Source organism: Sceloporus undulatus, chromosome 2 (assembly GCF_019175285.1).
Source record: "Sceloporus undulatus isolate JIND9_A2432 ecotype Alabama chromosome 2, SceUnd_v1.1, whole genome shotgun sequence".
NCBI lineage: Eukaryota > Metazoa > Chordata > Lepidosauria > Squamata > Phrynosomatidae > Sceloporus > Sceloporus undulatus.
In genome coordinates, this window is record NC_056523.1 from 230,101,481 (window position 1) to 230,125,592 (window position 24,112).

The following is a 24,112-nucleotide window of genomic DNA, read 5'->3' on the forward strand; positions in this document are numbered from 1 at the left end:
GTTTTTTAGTCCCTATGTAATTGACCTACTCATGCACCCTTGCTCTTCTTCCCATCTGTATCTATATATATAAGGGGGCCTCCTCTTCACAGAGACATGCAAACTAATGTAACACTACTAGTTCATAAACTATTATTTTCATCTCTTGCAGATCCCAGTAATGCCTTTTCAAATTACCTCAACCAAGAGTGGCAGGATGATTGTGTCCCTTCGTCCCACTGTTCGCTCGCCTGCTTTGGCTTCAGCAGTGACGGTGACGTTCAAGGTGCCTGAAAAAAGATCCAGAATGCACATAAAAAAGCAAGCCTTTTGCCAAAGTAGCAGTTTGCAAAGCTATGGGCCCAAACAGACAGCCAAAATAAAGCTGCTTTGGGTCACTTTGGAGGTGTGCTGTTTAAATGATGCATGCATCCTAAGAGGCCAGAAGCCACGCCAAAGCCACGGTCCAGTTCTAAGGACTGGAGCGCAGCTTTGGTGCAGCTTCTGGCCTCTTTAGATGCATATGTGTCATTTAAACGGCATACTTTCAAAGTGACCCAAAGCAGCTTTATTTTGGTCTGTCTGTTCAGGCCCAAAGATACAGAAGTAAAATAAACAAGAACACTTTCCATTTTAACTTGCATGTTCTAGGTAAAGCACAAATCATTTATACACCACTTCAGGTATGTCTAATGAAAAGCTAGCTAATATGTTACCATTTTTTAAAAAAATCAATTTTGTTCAAAGCAAATAAGGGATTCTCATTCCATCTCTCATTTAACATGGAGAAGAGTATTTGTTCCTAAGGTGAAGTAGTATTTTAGAAAAGAAATGTTAGTGCAGTGGTTCTCAACCAGAGAGGCTGGACATGTCAGTGGACTTCCAGCTCCTAGGATCCCTGGAGTTCTTCATGCTAGTTGGGGGTCCTCGGAGTTGAAATCTAATAAGAGACCTGTTTGAGACACACTGTTTGAGAGAACCTGTACAGGGGCAGCAATACAAATATTACAAGAGGAGAATGAAGATGATTACCCAGCCGCTGAGGAATAATTCTCCAGGTATGGGATTTTGTTTCATTTGCACACAGGCTTGTGAGATTGTTCTCCGATGACAGGCTTTCTGCTTTGAAATCCTCAGACTCTTCCAGCGCAACAGTTACCTGAGAGGCAAAGGACCAAGAGGAATGTAAGTAAGGTAGTGCCACAATGCCAATTCATACCTCTGCTCTAGTACTGCAAGCTTGACTAGGATTAGGTCTTTGTTACCTTTCCTAGGATGCATGCACTCTGCAAAAATAATCTGGTTTGACACCATTTTAACTGCTATGGCTCAATGCTATGGAATTCTGGGAATTGTAGTTTGTTGTGGCACCAGAGCAGAGGTGAATGCAGTTGTTGCCAACTTTAAACATATCAAGAAATATGGGATTTGCGGCATCCCATATGGCCCAGTACAAGGGCTAGATTTCAATATGGGATATCCTCTAGAAAATGGGACACCGGGGAACCCTACTTGTAAGTCATAAAATATAGTAATAATACAATATGTGTGTTGTAACAATGGCAGCTGGAGATAGTAGAACATACTGTACCTCAATGCAGTAGTTCAGGTAATTGTAGACATTGGCTTTAAGAAGGAACTCTTCCTTTTGGATAGTGGAGTAGGGTAGTGTCACACCAACAAAGAATGGCTGGAAAGCTCTCATAGAGGCAGGCCTTGACATGCCAAAGCCATCCTTTTCTTCCAGACAATACACACTGGCTTCCCATTCAGTGATAGTGTCAGGTACAGTGTATGAGAGAGTGGCCTTCCCGCTAGAACTAAAACAGAAAAGAAGGTAAATGTAGAGGTCTTCTGAGGCCCTTTGCTCCCAGGGTTGAACTTTATTACAAAGATCATCCATTTAACCATATATCAGAGGAGATAGGATAAGAGCCCCCTAGTAATGGTATTGCAACATCAGATCTTATTTGAAATCTCTCCAAATAAAATATGTTGAATGGATTTGCCCCTGAAAGCCACTACTGCTATGACCAGCACTTTCAAGTTTATTTGATTTAACTTTATTAATTCTAGTATAGCACTTAAGAAAAGTCTCAGCATTTGAGGATTTTTCTTAACAAGTCCCATAAATACATAAAAATAAAACTAGCAAATAAAAAATAAGGAAGTTATTGCTGTAAAACTAATTTTCCAGGTAAATAAGACTGAGAGACAATATTAACAATAAAAGCAGTTTTGTTGTTGATATTGCATGGTTTTTGTGGAGACAGGAAGCAAAATAGGTATGCCTTGAAAGTGATACTAAAAGTAATGAAGAGCAGGTGAAAGACTCACTCGACTGGAAGAATATCCCATATCCAGGTTTCAGGGAAGTTGGATCTCATGGTCTCCACCACGCTGTCAGCAGATCCGGCAAAAGCAACTTCCTTTGCTATAGGAAAGCAGAGCAAAGTCATAATAAAGCCTGTAAACTCAAGAAGCGCAATTGGAAAAGGTTAATATTTACTCAAGAACACTGAATGCTAAGCCCAGAATGTATGGAGTGTTGCATTAAACTGCATCAAGCATGAATGTGGTAAAACCTATTGCCAGCTGTTTCCTTTTGGAAACAAATAGCCCATACAGACAGGCCAAAATAAAGCTGCTCCAGGTCACTTTGGAAGTATTCTGTTTGATGCATGTATCCTAAGAGTCTGGAAGCCGGGCTAAAGCCACACTCCAGTCCTTAGGAAGCCTAAGGCCTGTTACAGACTGCCCAAATAGAGCTGCTTCGGGTCTCTTTGGAGGTATGCTGTTTAAATGATGCATGGGTCCTGAGAGTCTGAAGGTCGCGCCAAAGCCACACTCCATTCCTAAGCACTGGAGTGCAGCTTTGGTGCAGCTTCCAGATTCTTAGGATGCATGCATCGTTTAAACAGCATACCCCCAAAGAGACCTGAAGCAGCTCTATTTTGGCAGTCTGTAACAGGCCAAAGTGTGCTTTTTACATCAGTATAGGAAATCAACTGAAGGGATCTTCAGTTCAGCTCTTCTACTGAAGAGATCTTCAGCTGAGATCTTCAGATTCTCCAGATGTTAAAATTGCCCTCAACTGTTAAAACCATCAACAAGGGGCCTCCTGTGGTTGATCTTGCTTGATGTGTTCTAGAAATGCTGTGTTGGGAGTTCCAGGTAGACCTGTGTAACCCAGCTTAGCCATCTATTCTATTCTATTCTATTCTATTCTATTCTATTCTATTGCTAAAGGAATATACCTGTTTGGGTGCTATGCTGCTCCTATTCTTGCCATCTTTAGTCAATTCTAATTAACTCCTCACCTTGATACCTACCAAGACCACCAACACCAGGCTCATCATCAGAGGAAATTTTCTTGCATTCAAAGTCACTTTGGCACACAACCGGCTTCTGTAGTGTGGAGTTGATGAAAACCTTGAGACCCATGCTCTGCAAATGGATAGATAAAATGTTTTTTTCTTTAATGGCAGACACAAACTTCGCAAGAAATGGTTAGCTACCTGATTTGGCAAACCTTCTTGCATTCTGACTAGGCATTTAGGGAGGTCAGACACTCCTTCCTCTTTTCCAGTTACACATAAATTATTCTTCAGGAGTAGCACAGATTTCATGCAACCTCTCCATGGATCTTAAATTAGTGACTATGATAAACTGGTCTTAAGAAACAAAAGACATATGCCATACAAAATAGCATTCATAACTAATTGAGAAAGTGCACAGTGAACAATTTGGGGGTGGGGGTGGGTGGAAAAAGGAGGTGCAAGCTGGGCTACAGAGACTGCAAAAGACTTAGGTTGGAAGGAAGAGGCTTCCTTCAAGCAGCTCTGTCTTCTCCTTTCCACCAGCTATGTCACTGGCTGCATCCCCTTTGGTTCCAGAGATTCCTACCCTCACATGTTCAACCAGGTCTTGCGGTATCCATTGGTGTTATAAGAACACATCTCCTGCTAGAACTCCATTTCAAAACAACACTCCCCTACTTCACTATTGCACTTTCCAGATCCATTCACTCCTTCAACATAATTTTATTGAGAATACTTGGTATTTACTTCATGTATCTGCCAACTATTGGTTGTTGGTAGATGATCATAATGACATCTGAGGAAGTAGGCTTAAGTCTATGAACGCTCATGCTACCAACTTCTCTTTTAGTTAGTCTCAAAGGTGCTGCAATATCCCTTTGCAAATGGATTTTCCAGACTAGCATGGCTATGCCTTTGAATAAATGACATAGGCGGGTTACAGACCACTCTCAAGTGGCCGTTCTCCCGCCGCCGCCATTCGCTGTGGAGGGAAGCCCCAGCAGCCAGACCGCGAGGCTTCCTGGTGCAGCGAAAAAGGAGAGCCAAAATGGCGCTCCTTTTCAAAACGCGGAAGTGGCGCGGCGAGGGGCGAAGCGCGCCCTCGCGGCATCACTTCCACTGCGACACGTCTGGACGCTATGCGTCCAAGACGTCAAAATGGCGGCATCCATGTGGATGGGTGCCGCCATTTACGACACGCTCCGTGTATGTTGGGGCCAGGGCCGGTTAGGAAGGGGTGACTCTTCCTAACCCTACCACGCCCCTTCCTAACCCTAGCACGCACGGAGTGTGTCGTAAGTGGCGCTTTGTAACCCGCCATAGTGTGCTAATTTGTGCTATTAGATGTGCTTTGTGTTTTATATCTCTGTGCAGTAAACTGTAACGGCCCATGGCCATGAACAATAAATTTACATGACAAGCTGAACAACAAAGCTTAACCATTTTCTCCTATTAAAAACCATTAAAACCTTATGTATGTATGTGAAATAGAAGCTGACTGCTCACTAACAAGTTCTCCGCAGTCATTATTTTAGCAACATGCAAATGAAAAAACATTCTCACTCTGCTTTCTATGTTTCATTAGGGCTTCTGACAGCAAACATGCTATTCACAAAGGAAACAAAAAGAAGGCGCAATAGTGTCAGGCCCCATGTAGGTAGACAAACATACCTGGAAAACATCATAGGCATTTCCATCATTGGTAACATTCACAGGGACATAGTACATGCCATCAAAAAATGTATTTTTCAGCTCAATGCATGGTTCTTTAGAGTCATCTTCAAGGTCCAGTCCCATGTAATAATAACCAAAAAGTTCTAGATAAGGCATCTGGTTGTACACCTGTTGAAAAGGGGGACAATGCACTACTTGAAAAAATGGGAAGACACTGAAGAGTTATAAATATGTATGTTATACTATAAAGGTCATGCTACATTTATATTTCAAGATGGATATACAGTAACTCTGTTCAGAGGAACATAAACGGCAGAACGTTTCTTTCCCCCCCTTTTTCCTGTTTATTATTTTTACAAAAATCTTAGTTAAAAATAGATAAATCTTTTTTTTTTAATCAGTATCTAACTGAGCCAAAATACCTCATATAAATCAACACTTAGTTCACAGTTTGCTTGGGACAACTTCTCAATGGCCTGTTACAGACTGCCAAAATAAAGCTGCTTTGGGTCTCTTTGGAGGTATGCTATTTAAATGATGCATGGATCCTAAGAGTCCGCACCAAAGCCACACTCCATTCCTAAGCACTGGAGTGCAGCTTTGGTGCAGCTTCTGGATTCTTAGGATGCATGCATCATTTAAACAGCATACCTCCAAAGAGACCCCAAGCAGCTTTATTTTGGCAGTCTGTAACAGGCCATAGTTTTATTTCTTCTTTAACAAACATTTAACTCTTCTGACCACATATAACTTCTTTAAATTAACTTATATTTTACATTTCTGCAATGCGTGCAGCAGTTATCGTATATATTAATATATTTTTCTCTTCCTGGTTTAAATTGTCGTTTGCAGCATCTGTTATATTTAAGAGGAATAACTGGAACTAAAGATAGATTCTTTTGCATTATGTTCTTCATTATTCCGTGTATATCTTTCCAGAACTTATTTGTTACCTTACATTGGCATCACATATGATATACTATGCCTAATTTTCCCTTACATTTTCAAGAGTTTCCCCCCTTCTCTTCCGGATCTTTGCCTATTTTGTAGGTGTTATATACCACCTGGAAAATGTTTTAAAGTAATTTTCTTTTAAATTATTACATTTTGAAAATTTGTGATTGTTTTGCCACTGTGCTAATGGTACTGTACTGTTGAATCTTTCTTTAAATACCAAGTTTTATCCCCTCAAAATGGAATTATTTTTCTGATCAATTCTCTTGCCCTTCATTGACCGCGAGTAAGATGGGGGGATTTTCAGTTGCATCTGTGGATCCAGAATTAATCTTGCTTCTTCTTCTTTTGATATAGTTGAAGGAAGCAATAGACCTCTTCTTGCTCCTTGTGGCTTTCCTCCTGTTCTATCCACTGTACCATCAAAGGGCCCTTTCCCATTATACAGTTATAGCACTATGATTCCACTTCAACTGTCATAGTTCCATCTGCATGGCTCTGGGTTCAAGGGACAGTGAATATTTTAAGACTTACACGGTCAGGAGACAGATCTTCTCCAGGCCTCAGAAGCAACACACTCTTATCCACGGCTCGCAAGGCACAGAGGGAATTGCTGGTAGCTTCAAGGAAGAGGCTGACACTCGAAGCTGGCAATGCCTCTTTCTCAGAGAACTGCAGGCTGACCTGGAATTGAACAGAGATTTCAAGTCTCTTTCCACAAAACCATCTCAGAAGGACTCATTTCTCATTTGTAGAGTCATCACACATAGCTGTTTATTCTACTATGGGATGATAAATATTTCTTTGGCCTGTTCCACATGGGCGTAAAGTACGTCCCCAGGACATACTAGGGTTAGGAAAGGGCGTGCTTTACGCATGCCCCTAACCCTAGTACGTCCTGGTGACGTACAAAATGGCGGCACCCGTTCTACACGGGCACCGCCATCTTGACATCGTGGATGCATACCATCCGCACATCCCGTGACGGAAGTGACATCGCGAGTGCGCCATTGGCCACTTGCCGCACCACTTCTGGGGCGCAAATGAAGCCGCTTTTTGTGTCTTTATTTTTGTTGCGTCCGGGAACCGCGCGGTTTGACTGCTGCGGTTCCCAGATGCAGTAACCAGCAGTGCCAGTAGAGCGCCCATTTTGGGCGCTCTGTAACACACCATAGTTTCTTTTCTCCAGCACTCTGCTTAATCTCAGGAAAACAGCAGCTATCGTAAAGCTTATATAACACTTCCACAAGTACTATCATAGTTCGCTACGTAGTGGGATTTTACTCCCTATAAATGAGGGGGGTTTTTTGGGAGGGGGTAATGAATGGACCCCACTAATAGCACATTTGTCTGAAAAGAATTTTAAACTATGCAAAGATAAGCAGATCACCCAAATCATTTAATAGCTTCTTTTCTTTGAAATAATAAATTTCTGGTTCTTTAAAGGAATGCATAATGCCCTTCAGAAACTGAAAATTTTGAATCCTGTATCAAAAACCATGAAGAGCAAGTTAGACCTACAGCCAAATATTTGACTGGATATCCTAAAGGCACTGGATCCTGCCTGAACTTGGAAGCTAAGCAGGATCAGCTTTCATTAGTACCTGGATGGGAGACTGCCAACAAATACCAGGTGCTGCAGGCTATATTTTGGAGGAAGAAACTTGCAGTACTTGAGGTGAAGGAATTAGCAAGCACCTCTAAGTATTCCTTGCCTAAGGAGTTCAAACAGTGGATTAACCCATGAAAATCGTGCAATTGACATTAAAATGTGATTAAAATGAGATTAACACAAGAATCATTATGCCGTGAATAACAGGCAATAAACAGCAAAAAGTAATCCATGGGAAAATCCTATGAATGATTTGCTGCTGTTTCTTGTCTTGTTATTCACAGGATAATGGCACTTTAATCACGTTTCATCTTGACGTTCTGTGAAAACCATTTGTGCAATTGTGGGATTATCACACATTATTCATGGGATAATAGTGCTTTGAACATGACCTTGCCATGTTAAAACCATTAATGCAATTGCAGTATTATCACAGGTTAATCACCGTTTATACTTCCATTTATCCCTCGTGTGATAAACTCTTCAGAAAATCCATAAAATTCATGGGGTCACCATAAGTCAACAAATGACCTGAAGGTACACACACAGAAAGACACATGTTTCTTCAGATTAATGAAACATATTCAGAGGTAGCATTTATCTCTTGGACTTTGGAATGCTTTGTTCCCAGTGCCACATGGTCAGAAGGAGGAGGGACCTGCTTGCATAGATACCTCTCCAATGAACACCAACCACACCTTGAAAAAATGCTTATGAAATATTGTAATATTCATTATATTATTCCAAATAAAGAGTAACCTTCAATCTCACTTCTCTCACTTTCCTTTCTCTTAAGTCTACTAACACTTCTCTCTCTTCATCCCTCTGTTCTCTTCTCTCACATACCCTCTTCCAGTCTTATCTTATCTATCTATTCTAATCTACCTACACACACCTTCCTCACCTACTTAACCTTCTATCTTCTTCCTTATCATCACCTTGTTACTCTTCATTAGTTAGACACATACCACTCTCTCCCTCACTTCATTCCTAACAATCTCTCCATTTTGACTTCCTCCTACCTATACTAAGTTTGCAGGGCATATGACTTTCTGATATTAACCTTATCACAAGTGGATCCGATTTCCCTTAACTATCGAAATTTTATTTCCTCCAATATATATATATATATATCACCTAGCGAGCCTGAGCACTCGAAGATTTAAGAGAGATCACCGCTATTTCACCCCATTGCCTCTCTAAAAACTGAATCACCTTTCCCCATTCGTCCCTAACCTGTTCTATTCCATTATCTCTTATCGTTTGAGTTAAATTGTCCATCGTAATAGCTTCATACAGTTTTATAATCCAATCTTCTAACCTTGGAACCTTATCATTTTTCCATTTTTGAGCGAAGCATATTCTAGCAGTAGCTGTTAGATAATAAAGAATTTTCTTATCAGTTCCTTTAATCTGGTCATCAAAGATGCCCAACAGGTAAGTCTCTGGTTTCAATTGTATCTTTCCCCCCAACATATTCCCAATTTGGTTATTTATCATATTCCAAAATTTCTTAGCTTCTTTACATGTCCACCAGCAGTGATAGAAGGTTCCAATATCCTTCTTACACTTCCAACATAAATTATTTTTAACCTTGTAAATTTTTGCGATTTTAGCTGGCGTTATATACCAATGAAAAAATAATTTGTAGAAGTTCTCTCTCAAATTTTGAGAAACTGTGAGTTCGTAATTGTTTTTCCATGCTCTTTCCCATTGCAGCATTCCAATTGGAAAAAAAAATGCAATCCTGTGACTAACACCATTATTTTATAATTCTTTTCTCTTGCATGATTCTTAACAGCTTTGCCTGATGAAGAAGCCAGTGAACATTCAATAGCTTGCTACATGTATTTTGTGCATATTAGTTTTCAGATTAAAGGTATCACTGTTTTGAGGATTTTAGATGTTATTGTACTTTGTTATGTATACTTTGCTATAGGGCCAATATATACTTTGCTATATGGCCAACATGCCTACTCCACTGTTTTGAGGACTTTGGATGTTATCGTACATTTCAAATTAGTGTGGATGAACTCTGGACTTCTTCAGCTGTCTAGCTGGTGGCCACATGCACCTCTTTCCTCCTGCTCTCTCCTAGCTTTTGTTCTACTCTCAGGACTGACATATTTCTCTTTGGTCTTTACCCCAGTTCATTTCGTAGACTTACCATTTCACCTTCACTTGCAATTTCTCACTGCTGTCTCCTTTGCCAGACAACTATATTTTTCTGCCTGGGCCCTTATAACTCTCCTGTTCTGTGACACCAAGCACAACCAATCCCTGTCAAAGCCTGACTCAAAGTCCTTAAGCATGTGATGATATGCAGATTAAAAGCAACACAATTTCTGTAGTATTTGGTAGTTTCCCAGGCTTTCATGATCAGATCACAGGATAAACTCATATTATCTTCTCAAGCACTACCATTCATTCATCCTATTTTCAAGAAGTCATTATTAGCATTCTGTTTATGCTCTGTTAGTACACCCTGCATACTCTGCATTATTTTGAGGTACAAATATTTTGTTATAATAGAAGTTACAGAAAGCCAAAAAGCATGAACCTAGAAAGGTCATGATAACCTTTAAGTGAATTTCTGATTACTGCTCGCATAGACCTGAGAGCCCATATCACATAATGGCTGTGAGGATTGCTGCTTCCCAACCCTCTGCCATATTCATTCCTCTTGAAAGTCAAAGACAAAGAAGTATGTTAGCCTAAAGCAGCAAGCCAATCTCTCGGGCACAGTACAAGGTGTTGGTTATCACCTTTAAAGACCTACATGGCTTGAGCCCAACCTATCTAAGGGATCACCTGCTTCCATATAATCCACCTCGTACACTCAGGTCCTCTGGGAGGAATTTACTACAGCCCTTAAAGACTAGATTGATGGCAACCTCCCAGAGGACATAGAATCGTAGAGTTGGAAGAGACCGCAAGGACCATCCAGTCCTGAAGGAAATGCCATGAAGGAAATCTAAATCAAAGAATCCCCAACAGATGTCCATCCAGCCTCTGCATGAAGACCTCCAAAGAAGGAGACTCCACTATACTCCGAGGGAGTTTGTTCCACTGTCGGACAGCCTTTACTGTCGGGAAGTTCCTCCTAATGTTGAATTGGAATCTCTTTTCCTGCAGCTTGCATCCATTGTTCTGGGTCCTGTTCTCTGGAGCAGCAGAAAACAAGCTTGCTCCCTCCTCAATGAGACATCTCTTCAAATATTTAAACAGGGCTATCATATCACCTCTTAACCTTCTCTTCTCCAGGCTAAACATCCTCAGCTCCCTAAGTCATTCTTCATAGGACATGGTTTCCAGACCCTTCACCATTTTAGTTGCCCTCCTTTGGACATGCTCCAGTTTCTTAATGTCCTTTTTAAATTGTGTTGCCCAGAACTGGACACAATATTCCAGGTGGGGCCTCACCAAAGCAGAATATCATGGCACTATTATCTTGATCTAGAAACTATACTTTTGTTGATGCAGCCTAAAATTGCATCAACCTTTTTAGCTGCCACATCACACTGTTGACTCATGTTCAACTTGTGATCTAGTTGGACTCCCAGATCCCTTTCACACATAGTTTTATTCAGCCAGCTGTCCCCCATCCTATATCTGTGCATTTCATTTTTCTGCCCTAAGTGCAGCACCTTAAATTTCTCTGAATTTCATTTTGTTCGCTTTGGCCCAGCTTTCTAGTCTATTCAGGTCATTTTGAATTTTGATCCTGTCCTCTGGAGTATTAGCATTTTCTGCAGCCGCTCCCACTTTATGAAATGGCGTGCCGGACGAGATCCATTCCTTTTGTAATTCTGACATTAAAACCACCAACCAGATGGGAGTCTCATAGTTTTTGGGATTCTTGGAAAATCAACGCAAACTGCCTCAAGTCAAATTGACCCATAAATACCCCTGATTAGGCACTCCCAGTTTTGTCCCATTTAGAATAAGGCAGAAATTATGTCAGATTCAAGCTTGTCCGTTCACTCCTGCTGTCTGTGCCACATGGAAAGGAGTCTGAGCTACTTTCAACTCCCAGCCTTCTCTGAGATTGGATCCTGGCTTCTGGAACTGATAAGACTTGCCCATTGCAATCCTTTAATTTGCTGTCCACTCCTACCTTTTATATCTTAGTCCATGTGTGTGTGTGTGTGTGTGTGTGTGTGGAAGTGCTTCGTGTGAATGTTGACATCCCTCTTACTGTTCAAATAATAAAACTGAGTACTCTGGAGTTCTAGTTTCTTTTGAACTGATAAAAATAGGCTTCTGTCCCGGCTACAGTTATCCTGGCCCTCTCACCGCTAAATTATTGAGCTAAATTAAGTTCCTCATTGAATATAATATATGAGTGGCCCTCTTGGGACCCCTTTCAATTTAGGTAACAGCTCCTTATCATTGTGAGCCACTTTGAGCATGAAATTATGAAGAGCAACATGCTTCATTCAGAGTCATGTGCTGATCAGCTCTTACCTTATTTCTGAAACACTTTTCAACTTCCAAAGAAATACTATCAGCAATCAGGTCACCATTGGGCTGCAAGGAGTAAACCAGGAGTCTAGCTCTTGGGGCCAGCCTCTGATCAACATTCAGTGTGATCGAGAATGTGCTATATTTCCCAGCTGTGTGGGGAAAAACGTGGAATTAAAGGGTGGAGACAACAGAATTGATCAAGCAAATCTAATTAGCTAGTAAAGTCATTGCCTAGGAGAAAATAAAGCTGAAGCCAGCCTGAGATGATATATATGTGACTATGGACCTCAATTTTTGTACCCTTGCCTCAGATGGGACCAACTGATATGCAAGATTATTTGAAACTGGGATGGTCCTTCAAAACCACAAATTTCCTTATCAGCAAAGATCCCCACATAACAAAATCCTGCCTTTCACACTACAGCAAAAACTGAATATACAGTATGCTATGAAAATCAATTTATAACTGTTATAATGATGAATGTGCAGGAGACAAATTAGTCTTACTAAAACCCTGTCTTTCCTTGTAACCTGCTCTACCCAAGGAGGACACGTCCCTGAATTCACTCTGAAATTTTGATTCAAATTCAAAATGAATGGTATCTCTAATTCTTAACTTCATTCTTAGAGCTAGGTTACATAACAAATAGTTACTCTGTGACTTGAATTTAGCAAGATAAAGGTGACTTTCAAGCCTAGTGGTTGCTTTTTCTTTGATGCATATAAAGGTAAAGGTTTCCCCATTGACCAGGTTGTCAAGTCATGTCCAACTACAGGGGGTGATGCTCATCTCCATTATTAAGCTGAAGAACCAACATTGTGAAAGATTACTCTGTGTGTTATGTGGCCAGCATTACAGCCCAGGACACTGTTATCTTCCCACCTATTTATCTACTTCCACTTTTACATGCTTTCGAACTGCTAGGTTGGCAGAAGCTGGGACTAGTGACAATCTCACATGGCACTTGGTCCTTGACCTGCCAACCTGCCACTATTGCAATCGACAGAATCAATGCCTTAACCACTGAATCACTGTGGCCACCAATAGTATATTGCTTATACTGAGCAATTTACTCCTTCATTTTACCATTCTCTAGCACAGAAACTAAAACACTTACGTGTAATTGTCACTTGCTGCGTGTTGCAATCAATAATTTTGCCTTTGTTCATCAGCTGCACGTAAAGAAAGAAAGAAAAACAAACATAGACATGTAGTAGCTAAAAGTAAATTGCTTGCTTTGCCATGTGTGATAATGGGCTGTCCCATCTGGACCACACAGCTAAGGGGTATATTCTCTTCTCCAGGTAAACAAAGGGTCAATGATGGGGTCAATATCATAGGGGAGCAACAGAGATCATGAGACAACTTTCCTAGAGGATGAAAACCTTGGTGAGAAGTGTGAAAGCTTCAAGATGCTTTCAAGAAAGAGATTACAAAACTCAAGGTGCCACAAGGCATGAAGAGAGAGACAGGGAGACTAAGACTTTGGGACTGATGGGGAGGTGTGGGGGGTGCTGCCTGCCTCACTTTCCCCAGTGAAGCTTGGTCGTAGGGTGGACCAAGGGGTCCAGCTTCCCATTACTGTCCAAGACCTACCATCTGTATCGTGAATAGAATAGGAAAGTTCAACTAGTTGGATTGTGGCTTATATTTACTCTAACCTCAGCAGAAACTGACTTAAACAGTTTTTGGAACTGCTCCTAAGTAATACATGAAGGACATGTACAAGATACTCTTTTGCTAATGTAAGATTGCTTGCTTAAAATAAAAGCTTTTCTTTAATGATTTTCTCTTTTTTTGTGTTCTCTTCATATGCCTTTGCTCGGTGTATGCATGCATAAGCGTACAGGATTTTCATCTCACATAGGAGTGGGAGTCAAAGTCTCTGCAGAGTCAGAGGTGAAAAAAAAGCAAGTTAAACCCCTCAGTTACTCCCATTCGGTTACTGAATCATGTGGGATAAAGTAGTGGAGGTGGCAGCTAGATAGTCTTTGGGAGTTCCCTCTTCTACTCAAAAGCAGGAGATCCCATTACATCAACTCAAAATTTGTCATTGTCAACTGTTCTCAAGTTGATCTCAATCCACAGCAATCCTGTGGATGAGACATCTCCAAGATTACTTATTTTCCACTGCTCTGCTTAAGTCCTATAAATTCATACCCATGACTTCTTTAACAGAGTCTGTCCATAGATAGATGGTCCCTTCTGGGATAAAGGTGGCATACAAATTAAATAAATAAAAATCTAGTATGTGGTCTTCCACTCTTTCTACTTCCCTCCATCTTTCCTAGCATTATTGTTTTTTCTAGTGAGCCATGATGTGACCAAAGTATGACAGCCTCAGTTTCATCATCTTGGCTTCCAGGGAGATTTCTGGTTTGATCTGTTCTAGGACCCATTTGTTTGACTTCTTGGCTGTCCAGGGTATCCTCAGCACTCATCTCCAGCACCACATCTCAAATGAATTGTTTCCCTTCTTATCTGCTTTCTTAACTGTTCAGCTCTCAAATTCATACATATTGTTGCATATGAATGCTAAAATCCTACATTTTGGAGAATATGTTATGGTCACAAAACAGTTGTGAATCGTAGACACATTCAGGAGCAGATTCTCAGCCTGGAGTCCTCTCTTTCCTACTTAGAGATCTTGTGTCTCAGGATGTCACAGAGCACTGCCCATGCCCCCCTCTGATGTTTTGCCACATGACACTCCCAGTATTCTAGCCACATCTTTCCACCCGGCAGTGCAAATGCATTTAAGTCCTGCTCAGTATGCTCGCAGCTAGTAGTTATGTCTCCAGTACAGTACTGGGAATATTTAGACACCCCAAGGGCAATCTCCTTTCCTTTCACTAGTTCATTTAAAGTATTTGTACTCTGACTTTCTGCTTGAAAGCAAGTCTCCATCAACCTGACCGAGACCAAGCAAATATAAGGCTCTTCCCTTCCTAGCAATAACTCCGTCAATGGCCAATGTGCTTGGACATTTTGTAACTTCAATTTACCTGAATTTTCCTTCTCCTGCCTCACCGTTCTTTTAGCTTGGATCTGTTAAATTCTAAGTGATTCTGACAAGCATAGCATATTATTGTGTGTACAATACTAATAAATATGTGAGCTTAATACAGTGGGCCCTTGTTATCCACTGGGGTTTGGTTCCAGGATCCCCTGTGGATACCAAACTCTGTGGATGCTGAAGTCCCATTAAATACATTGGGTTTGCTTTTTGGAATTTATATCTTTCTGGAAAATTTCCAAACCTTGGATGCTTGAGACCATGCATAAAAAATCTGTGGATAAGGAGGGCCGACTGTATATTACTTGGTATTATTGATTATAATCCAGTGTAGTGTAGTGGACTATGACTCAGGAGACCAGGGTTCGAATCCCAGGTCAGCCATTTAAACCCACTGGGTGACACTGGCCAAGTCACACTCTCTCAGCCTCAGAGGATGACAGTGGCAATGCCCCTCTGAAGAAACATGCCAAGAAAACCCCATAATAGGTTTGCCCTAGAGTCACCATAAGTCAGAAATGACTTGAAGGCAAACAACAACACATTATTAATTATACAAGAGTTAGTCTGTTCTTGCACACTCCTCAGCTCCCAGTCCTTTGTAAAGCACTGATTGGATTTTTAAAGCTACAGGAAATTCATTACTTATGCGATATTTAATAAGGCTTAAAACATTAGCAATATATTGCCTTCTTATACTTACAATATAATGGAAGTTAACATTGGTAGTCTGGACATCCTTATATTGATCTTTGCTCAGGATAAAGTGCACAGTGACTGGCCTTTGCTGGCTACATGGCAGTTCTTCCAGCACAGGCTCTATTTTCACAAAGCTGCCACTCCGGGAGAAGAAGCGCTGGATGTGGTAAATGGCTTCTGGCTGGTCTGTTTCCAACCAGCCATAGTCAGTGCACTGATCTGGTTGATAGTATGCCTGTTAAGAGAAGGGTGGAAAGGAAAAATATCCCAGAGGTTAGTGAATGAGGCAGGTAGACAAATCATTTTTTCAAAATAAGCTGCTTGATCATGCCCTCAGATGTTTCCATGATAGGGATGTGGTGTACAGCCTATGAGGAATAACAGTACCAGGCATGGGGGGTCTGACCCTGATAAGATACCAAACAAGGGAAGATGTTTCCTTGATCATATCTCTGTTCACCTTGGCTACTCTCTTTTTTCAAGTTTTGGGACTTACTCTCAACTTGTAGCGAGGCTCGAAGAGATCAGAGGTGTCGATGGAAAACAGAGCAGTACCATTCTCGTCTGTGGTGTAGTTAGCTACAACCACCCCATCCAATTCTAGAAAGAGAAGTCCATTGGCAAGTGGCAAGCCATCCTCATCTCTCAGTTTCAGCTAAGAAAAAGAAGTGGGGAAAAGCAAAAACATTAAGGAAACATATTCAGAGATAGTGCTTGGCATTGGGATCGGAAGGACTTTGCAAAAGGCCCTTGTGGATGGATCAGTCTGTTTCAGTCAATGTCACATTCACATATACTCTCTTGTCAATCTCTATTATTTTATCCCAAGATCCATCCACCTTTAAAAAACCCCACAGACTTTTCTGATATTAAGTTGATATAAAAAGATTGTCTTAAGGCATGTAGCTGTGAGGGCATCCCCAGTATGGAAAACAGCTATACCATATAAGGAGATCTGGGTCCATGTTTGGGGATCAGGGAGGCTCAGCATGAGGATGCACAAGAGCATGTAGCTAAGCATGGATTGAACAAGATCAGAATCTCCATAATTCCTTAATCCCTGATTGAAGCAAGGGACCTTTTGCTTACAAGTGAACAGAAATCCAAAAATACTTCCCTCTGGGAGTGATAGTCCTTTGAATATTGCACTCTGGAGTTCTACTTTTCAGAGCTGGTATACACAAGCTAGATCTTCACTTGAAGTTACCTGAGCCCTCTTGCTGCTTTCAACTGATCTACTAAAATTCACCCATTGAATAATAATTGTGAGTGCCCTTCTGGGACCATGGCATTTGGGTAACAATCTGCTTCATTGTGCCCTCCCCACCCCACAAAACAAAAAACCCAGTATCACACACAATGTATTTTCTCTCAAACATCTCTTTTTAAAATGAACTTTGAGTGTTTTGGGGGTCAAGAACTCCATCAGAAAAATTGCAAAAGCCAGGGGGCAACTAAGGTCTATGCAGGTCAATTCATAACAGAATTCACTGAGACAGAATTCATCAAGCATTCTTTACATAAAGCTACACTGGAAGGCCAGGTATTGACTTGGGCCCAAGTAAGTTTAGCTGAAGAGGAAGAGGAGATTGCTGAGAGAAAGGGAGTTGGGAGGAGCAGGCATGGCAATATGGTTAGACAGACATTGTGAAACAAGGGCCAGCTTGCATTGATGCACTGCCTGATTACAGCAGCCACATAGTTGGCTACCAACTATCCATTCAATAGAATTAGAACCATCCTAGACAGTGCCATGTCGTCAGCAGCAATCTACCAACTTGGGTCGCATGCCTGCCGCTCCAATATGCCACTCCAAAAGGATCAGGCCTGCTCTGTGGAGAGTAAAACTGGTTGTCTTTTGGTCTTTCATACAAAGGTCAAATGATAACAATAGCAGCTGCAAAGGAGACAGGCAGGCAGGCAAAGTATGGAAGTAAAGAAATGGAAAGGAAGGGGAGCTAACAAAAGAATGAAGAGACAGAGAAGGGAAAGGAGGGGAAGCAAGAAAGAGGACCACACTATACACAACTGAGAAAAAAATGGGTTTATGGATGAAGAATTGTACTGTCAAAACCTGGTAAATTACAGCAGGCTGATGGAGTATAGGATGCCTATTTCTTCACACAATGAACAACATTTCTACTGTTATTTTAGGTGTTACTTCTGTGTGTCATGAGTGTTTCCAGAATAGGACATCTGCAAGGTTTTATTCTTTAGTAAGGCCCTGTACAGCCTTGTGCCATCTGGAGCAGCGCGCGGGCGGCATCATGGCATCCTAGGGGGGCCGAGTCGGGCGAGCGTTGTCAGGATGCTGACCCTGGGAGCAGAGTCACGGGTCAGCATCCTGACAACGCTCGCCCGACTTGGCCCCCCCTATGATGCCATGATGCCATGCGCTGCTCCAGATGGCACAAGGCATCATGATGCACCTCTGGTGCTGCATCCAGATGATGCAGTGCCGAAGGGGCACCATATAGCTGTGCTGCCACAGCTATGGCGCCCTCCAAAACCCAGATCACAGCCATGGCATGAGGTTGCTGCAGCCCCTATCCAGCCTCTTAGGGGCAGTCCTTATAGCCCCAAAGTATATATTCCCATTTCCTACCGTTCCAGTGAAAGGAATCTGTCTTTTATAGTATCGATCAATGTTCTCAAAGGCTACAGATTTTGTTGCTTGGTAAACAGCGATATAGCTAGAGCTAGAAATCTGGACACCTGTGAAATAAACAGAAGCATCTGTAAAAATCCATTTATATGTTTAAAAAACCACCCCAGTCATGAAGAGTCCTGTAGTGCTGCAGAAAACACTCTGAGGGACTTGTTCTCAGGCCAGCAGTATGTTATAAATATTTCCTGTCGATATAATGAGTACCTGTTCCTTTCTCTGTGACAACTCCTTCTACCTGGAGGGACACGAAGAAATGGCGAGTCACACCCAGGTTTGCATAAAGGAGGAAGGCTTTGGTACTGATCATTTCAGAAACGCAACCATCTTTGCCCAGCTGAAAAGGGAAAGAGAACTGTGATAAGTCTGTTGTAGTAAAACCAGCCAACACCCTACCCCAAAATACATTATCGTGACCTCAGCCTTTATGGGCAAAAGTCTCTTCATAAAATCCATGAAATTATTATCTCAGGGGTCTGCATGCTTGCATGTGTCTGTGCTTCTCTGTGCAAAAATAGGAGGGACAGAGGTTGAGTGGAAGGTTTCAGATAAGACTTAGAAGGCAGACCAGCTTGTTTTATTTTCTCTCTCTCAGCTGTTCCGATTACCAAAGTTATAGGAGAAAAAATAGTTCCTCTTTCACAGACATACCTCTGCATTAACAACCTCACAAATCCCATTGGAATCTCGATCACATCTTGGATGGAAATAGCGTTGTCTACACACTCTGAGCTGGGCTTTTCCTTGGACAGGTTGGCCATAGGTATACCTAAGAAGATAGCAACAAACCAACTAAATTAATTGAGGGATGGAAAAATTCAGAGCAGCTTTCAAGTCACATACAGCTGCATTCATACTACAGAAATAATCCAGGTAGACATTACTTTTACTACTATGGATCAATGCTATGGGATTCTGAGAACTTTCATTTTGGGAGGCATTTAGCCTTCTGCCCCACCAAACTGCAATTCCTAAAATTGCATAGCATTGAGCATTTAAAGTGGTGTCAACCTGGAATATCTCTGCAGTGTGGACACAGCCCTAGAAGGCTCAGGCAACCCTAGAGATTATGAAAGTCCAGGAGGTTCTGCTCCACAAAGATCTGACAATGCTTAGAATGGATCCATACTTTCCCTGTAACAGTTGTGTACTATGTCAGGGTGGGAGGTGAGGTTAATGGTGGTGAATTAAGAGCATTGCCGCCCCAAATAGGAATTCTGCCCACCTGTGAAACTTTCCATCAGTCCCAATGTTCTAGCATTGCAGAGAGCGAGGTGATGAAAACCATTCATACCTAGAACATTGCATTTCACTAAGTTTGCATTCGTTTGGTCACTGCTGGCCTTTTTTCTTTGGCTCTCTCAACTCTATTTCTAACTGCTCATCTGCTATTTTAAATTACTGTGATGTAAGAAATTTGGGGATTGAAAATGTCATTGGGAGGCAGGTTTCTTACTGGGGCAATGCTCTTATTCCCCCCCCCCCCACCCAGTAGCTATACTCCTACCTGCAGAAGTCAGGAGTCCAAAATTCATTCAAGATATTGGTCCAAAACACACTGCAGAAATAATCCAGTTTGAGACCACCTGGGAACTGTAGTTTGTTGTGGCACCAGAGCTCTCTGACAGAGAAGGCTAAACGTCTCACAAAACTACAGTTCCCAGGATTATTGCTGCAGTGTGTTTGGGTCCATTATCAAAGAGACCTGTGCTTATTTTGTTTTGGGGATCCTCTGAGATAGAGTGAAACATGGCCCAGGAATGTGGCTCAGGAATATCTCCAGGGTGCTTTAAGAGACTTCTTCAAGTCATTTTTGGGGAACAAGTTGACATTTACATCAATACAGTGGGGTCCTTCCCAACTAACTCCCAATGTCTCTTCCTACATTCCATCTAAGGTACAAGTTAGAACAATTTCTAGATCAGAAAACATTGTCCAGCCTCAGTTCCCCAACGTTACAACAGGAACACCTTTGCAATTACATCTTCCGATTTCCACTGTGTTAGTGGGACAAAACCTTATCACTTTTTTGAAATTTAGGTGTTAAAAAGATGTTACCACAGGCATTTTCCCTGGCTTCAAGACTTACCGCGCACACATTTCTACTTTTAATTCTTCATCAAAGGCAGAGACCCTCTGTGGTGCTTTGAGGTTCACCTCAAATGTTGGCAACACTGTGGGGAAATGTCAAATGTTAAAATCATTTAGCTTGGTCAAATAGCAGATTGGAAGTGCAACAGGAAAAGGAGCTCTACTTGGAGGAAATACTTCCACCATGATGATTATTGGGTGGGAAAAATGACACAGAGAAAATAAAACAATCTTGCACACACAAACACATGCACACTCTAATGGAAACCATGGGTTTGTGGGTGTACACATGTTAATCCTCACAGTTCTCTCAGACAAAACCCATGCGTATTTCTGCACAGAATAATGTCCTTTGGGATGTGTAAATACTAGGAGAAAATTGCAGTTTTTGCTACTATTAGTGCCGGAAAACCCAACTTTCAACCAAAAAATGAATAACGGTGAATATTTTTCCATCCCTAATTCTGGTTAACACAAAAATATAATCCATAAAGAGTAACATAATCAAATCAGATTAATGATATTGGCTTCTAGTTTTATAATATATTTGAGTTATTCAGATATATTTGTAATATTCAAGGATCAGAGCTGTCCATCCTACAGCCTGGAGAAGAGAAGGTTAAGAGGTGATATGATAGTTCTGTTTAAATACTTGAAGGGGATGTCATATTGAGGAGGGAGCAAGCTTGTTTTTTGCTGCTCCAGAGACTAGGACCCAGAGTAATGGATGCAAGCTCCAGGAAAAGAGATTCCAGCTCAACATTAGGAAGAACTTCCTGACAGTAAGGGCGGTTCGACAATGGATCAAACTCCCTCAGAGTATAGTGGAATCTCCTTCTTTGGAGGTTTTTAAATAGAGACTGGATGGCCGTCTGTCGGGGATGCTTTGATTTAGACTTCCTGCATGGCAGGGGTTGGACTGGATGGCCCTTGCGGTCTCTTCCAACGCTATGATTCTATCCTGTGGGGAATGGAAGCAGGACCATAAAAATGTCAGCAAGGGCACATGAAGCCAGTCTATCACCCCATTTCTCAATTCCACATTAATGTGAGGAAGAGAGAATCAGAGTGACACTGATGTTCACAACTTTCTTAGTGTGACAACTGGATGTGCACTCAGGAGTCTTTCACATGATGGTGATGACCCTTCTTTTCCAGGATTCCCTATCACATGTGATTCAGGTTGCCACCTTCCCTGGATTTGTGAAATCTGACTAGGGATACTGCTCAGTTTATTTACTCCAGTTAAATTTCTTAGGACTCCAGGTTCATTTTAGTTTATGTCCATTTTTTCAGTTTCTCTTATACACAGAAACTTCATATATTTATTAATCTAACACACACACACACACACACACACACACACACACACACACATATATTTAATAAACATATTTATTAAAGACATGCTCAGGTTTTATAGGATAGTGACATGAGAATATTGAAGAGAACGTACTTTTTAATGAAACAAAATATTGGTATGATATCAGCTTCACAAGTGAATGCCACAGTGATGCTCACCATATTCTTCCATGCTGAACCAGTGATAAGTGTTATAGCTTGGTTTATTGTCCACTACAAGCTGATAGGTTCCCAGGGTTGTGTCTTGGACTGTCTGGAACTCATTTTGGAGAATGCCATGGGTAGCAGACTGATTCAGCCACTGAGCAACACGATTTCCTTGAGGATCCTGCAGGGCAGGGGGAGGTAAAATCATATGGTGTTGGATTTACAGTACAGTATACTGCAAAACCTAGAGCCTTATTACATTACAAAAGTAAGTTGATACACAGCAAGAGAGAAGTGGCTTTCTGCTTACCTCTTTGCAAGTCCTTGAAGCACTTCTGTTCTCTTCCTGAGAGAGATGATCATGAAAGTGTATCTTTTGTCATTCTGGGAAAATCTGTTTGGCAAGAGCCATGCTTTTATGACCATCTCCCTCTAGAAGAAGAATGGAAGTTCTACAGTGTGATTTGAAGAAATAAGCAGAAAGCTTAAAAGAGACAACGCTTAGATTTCCTTTCCTATGTTAATATCAGAGCTCATGTGCCCAATATTTTGCGTATGAGAGGGTTGCACAGGAATTAATCTTCTGTCCATTCTTTCAGGTTGTTGCGATTGTGTGCCTTCAAGTCATTTCTGACTTACAACAATTCCAAGAAAGTTATGAGATTTTCTTGGAAAACTATATCCAGGAGAAGTTTGCTTTTGCCTTCCTCTTAGTTTGAGAGAGGTGATTTTTCAAAGGACATCCAGTAGGTTTTCATGCTGAGTGGGGATTTGAGGTTCAGAGAAAGGCAACAAGGATGGTAAGAGATATGAAGATATGAACAAGAAGGAAGATATGATGGAGCTAGGCATGTTCATCCTGGTGAAGAGAAGATATGACTGCACTCTGTAAACACCTCAAGGGCTGCCACAGAGGGGAAGGAACAGGTTTGTTCTGTGCTGTCCAGAGAGTAGGACCAGGTCTAATGGCTTTAAGTTACAGGAGAGTAGATTTTGACTGAACATTAGAAGGAAGTTCTGGATAATAAGAATGGTTAGGCAATGGAAGCAATTGCCTAGAGAGATGGTCTGCTCTACTCATCTACTCAAGATGTCTTCAGAAAAAGGCTGGAGGTTATCTACTGGGGTACTCTAACAGGAGATCTTGTACTGAATAGAAGGTTGGACCTGGATGGCCCAGAGGGCCTCTTCCAACAATATGATCTATGAAGTTTATCAGATGCCTTACGTTCTGCCATGCTCCCCTCGTGTAAATGTCACCGATCTGCAATGGGAGTCTCCTGGTGGGATCGCAGATGGCTCTACGCTTCCTTTTTTGTCATGGAAGCGTTAATGTAAGTGTTTTTTTAATAATGATTTAATCCGTTATTCTTCTCTTACCTGGATGTAGATCAATGGATACTGGAAAGTAAAAGAAAGAAAAAATCAGATTTGAAAGACAAAACCAGAAAAGATCATTATGCTTTTTAAAATCTCAGTTGCTTCGACATCTATAAGCACCCAGTTTCACTCACCACGCGATTCTTTGGCTTTAAATCTGTGTCCAAAGTAATGACTCTAAATAACACTAGAAAGAAAAGGAGAGGGGAGAAATGCAACTTATATTAATTTAATACAATAGTTTCAATTGTTTCATTTCTATAGAGATTTAACTGGTAGCAGTTGTAATGCTTCCAGGGTGTGGATGTCAATGTGTTCATCCACATATTCATCTTCTTAACTGGATCTGAATAATCAATTCCATGGAAATGGCTTTGGGAATATTCAAATAATCTCTGCTCTTTCTAGGAAAGGCAGCTTTCCAGCCGTTAAAGTAGAGAGAGAGAGGCAGGTCCCCACAGGCATCCAAAGGACTTGGTTTGAGCTCAGGGGATGGCCAACAGCGCTCTTCTCATAACACATTGCACTGAAACATCCTGAAGAAGACGACCAGATATCTTCCTTTTCCAGGAAAGGCCTACATTTCAGCCTTCTGCCCAGGGGGAATTACAACATGTCCTTCATTTTGAGCACAAATAAGAAACTTGAATTTATATTTATATGAGTGTTTCTAGCTTTTATTTGGTCATGTCCTCCTTTTTTCCTGAAAGTCCTACATTTTGCAGTGCCTTGTCCTCTTTTGCAG

General features: G+C 41.3%; 1 protein-coding gene across 1 annotated transcript in view; it reads right to left on the bottom strand.

The window, feature by feature from the left end:
• LOC121922337 (ovostatin-like) overlaps positions 1-24,112 on the bottom strand; it is a 58,844-nt gene that overhangs the window by 17,410 nt on the left and 17,322 nt on the right. Inside the window, exons 4-21 of the mRNA XM_042451632.1 lie at positions 23,502-23,554; positions 23,368-23,388; positions 22,000-22,168; positions 20,477-20,561; positions 19,039-19,156; positions 18,595-18,724; positions 18,328-18,437; positions 16,219-16,377; positions 15,727-15,957; positions 13,125-13,179; positions 12,007-12,155; positions 6,462-6,611; positions 4,971-5,141; positions 3,300-3,426; positions 2,317-2,413; positions 1,571-1,799; positions 1,012-1,138; positions 178-269 (exon numbers count right to left, since the gene is read on the bottom strand). Coding sequence (XP_042307566.1) covers positions 178-269; positions 1,012-1,138; positions 1,571-1,799; positions 2,317-2,413; positions 3,300-3,426; positions 4,971-5,141; positions 6,462-6,611; positions 12,007-12,155; positions 13,125-13,179; positions 15,727-15,957; positions 16,219-16,377; positions 18,328-18,437; positions 18,595-18,724; positions 19,039-19,156; positions 20,477-20,561; positions 22,000-22,168; positions 23,368-23,388; positions 23,502-23,554 — 2,273 coding nt within the window. The remainder of the gene's footprint in view (positions 1-177; positions 270-1,011; positions 1,139-1,570; positions 1,800-2,316; positions 2,414-3,299; positions 3,427-4,970; positions 5,142-6,461; positions 6,612-12,006; positions 12,156-13,124; positions 13,180-15,726; positions 15,958-16,218; positions 16,378-18,327; positions 18,438-18,594; positions 18,725-19,038; positions 19,157-20,476; positions 20,562-21,999; positions 22,169-23,367; positions 23,389-23,501; positions 23,555-24,112) is intronic.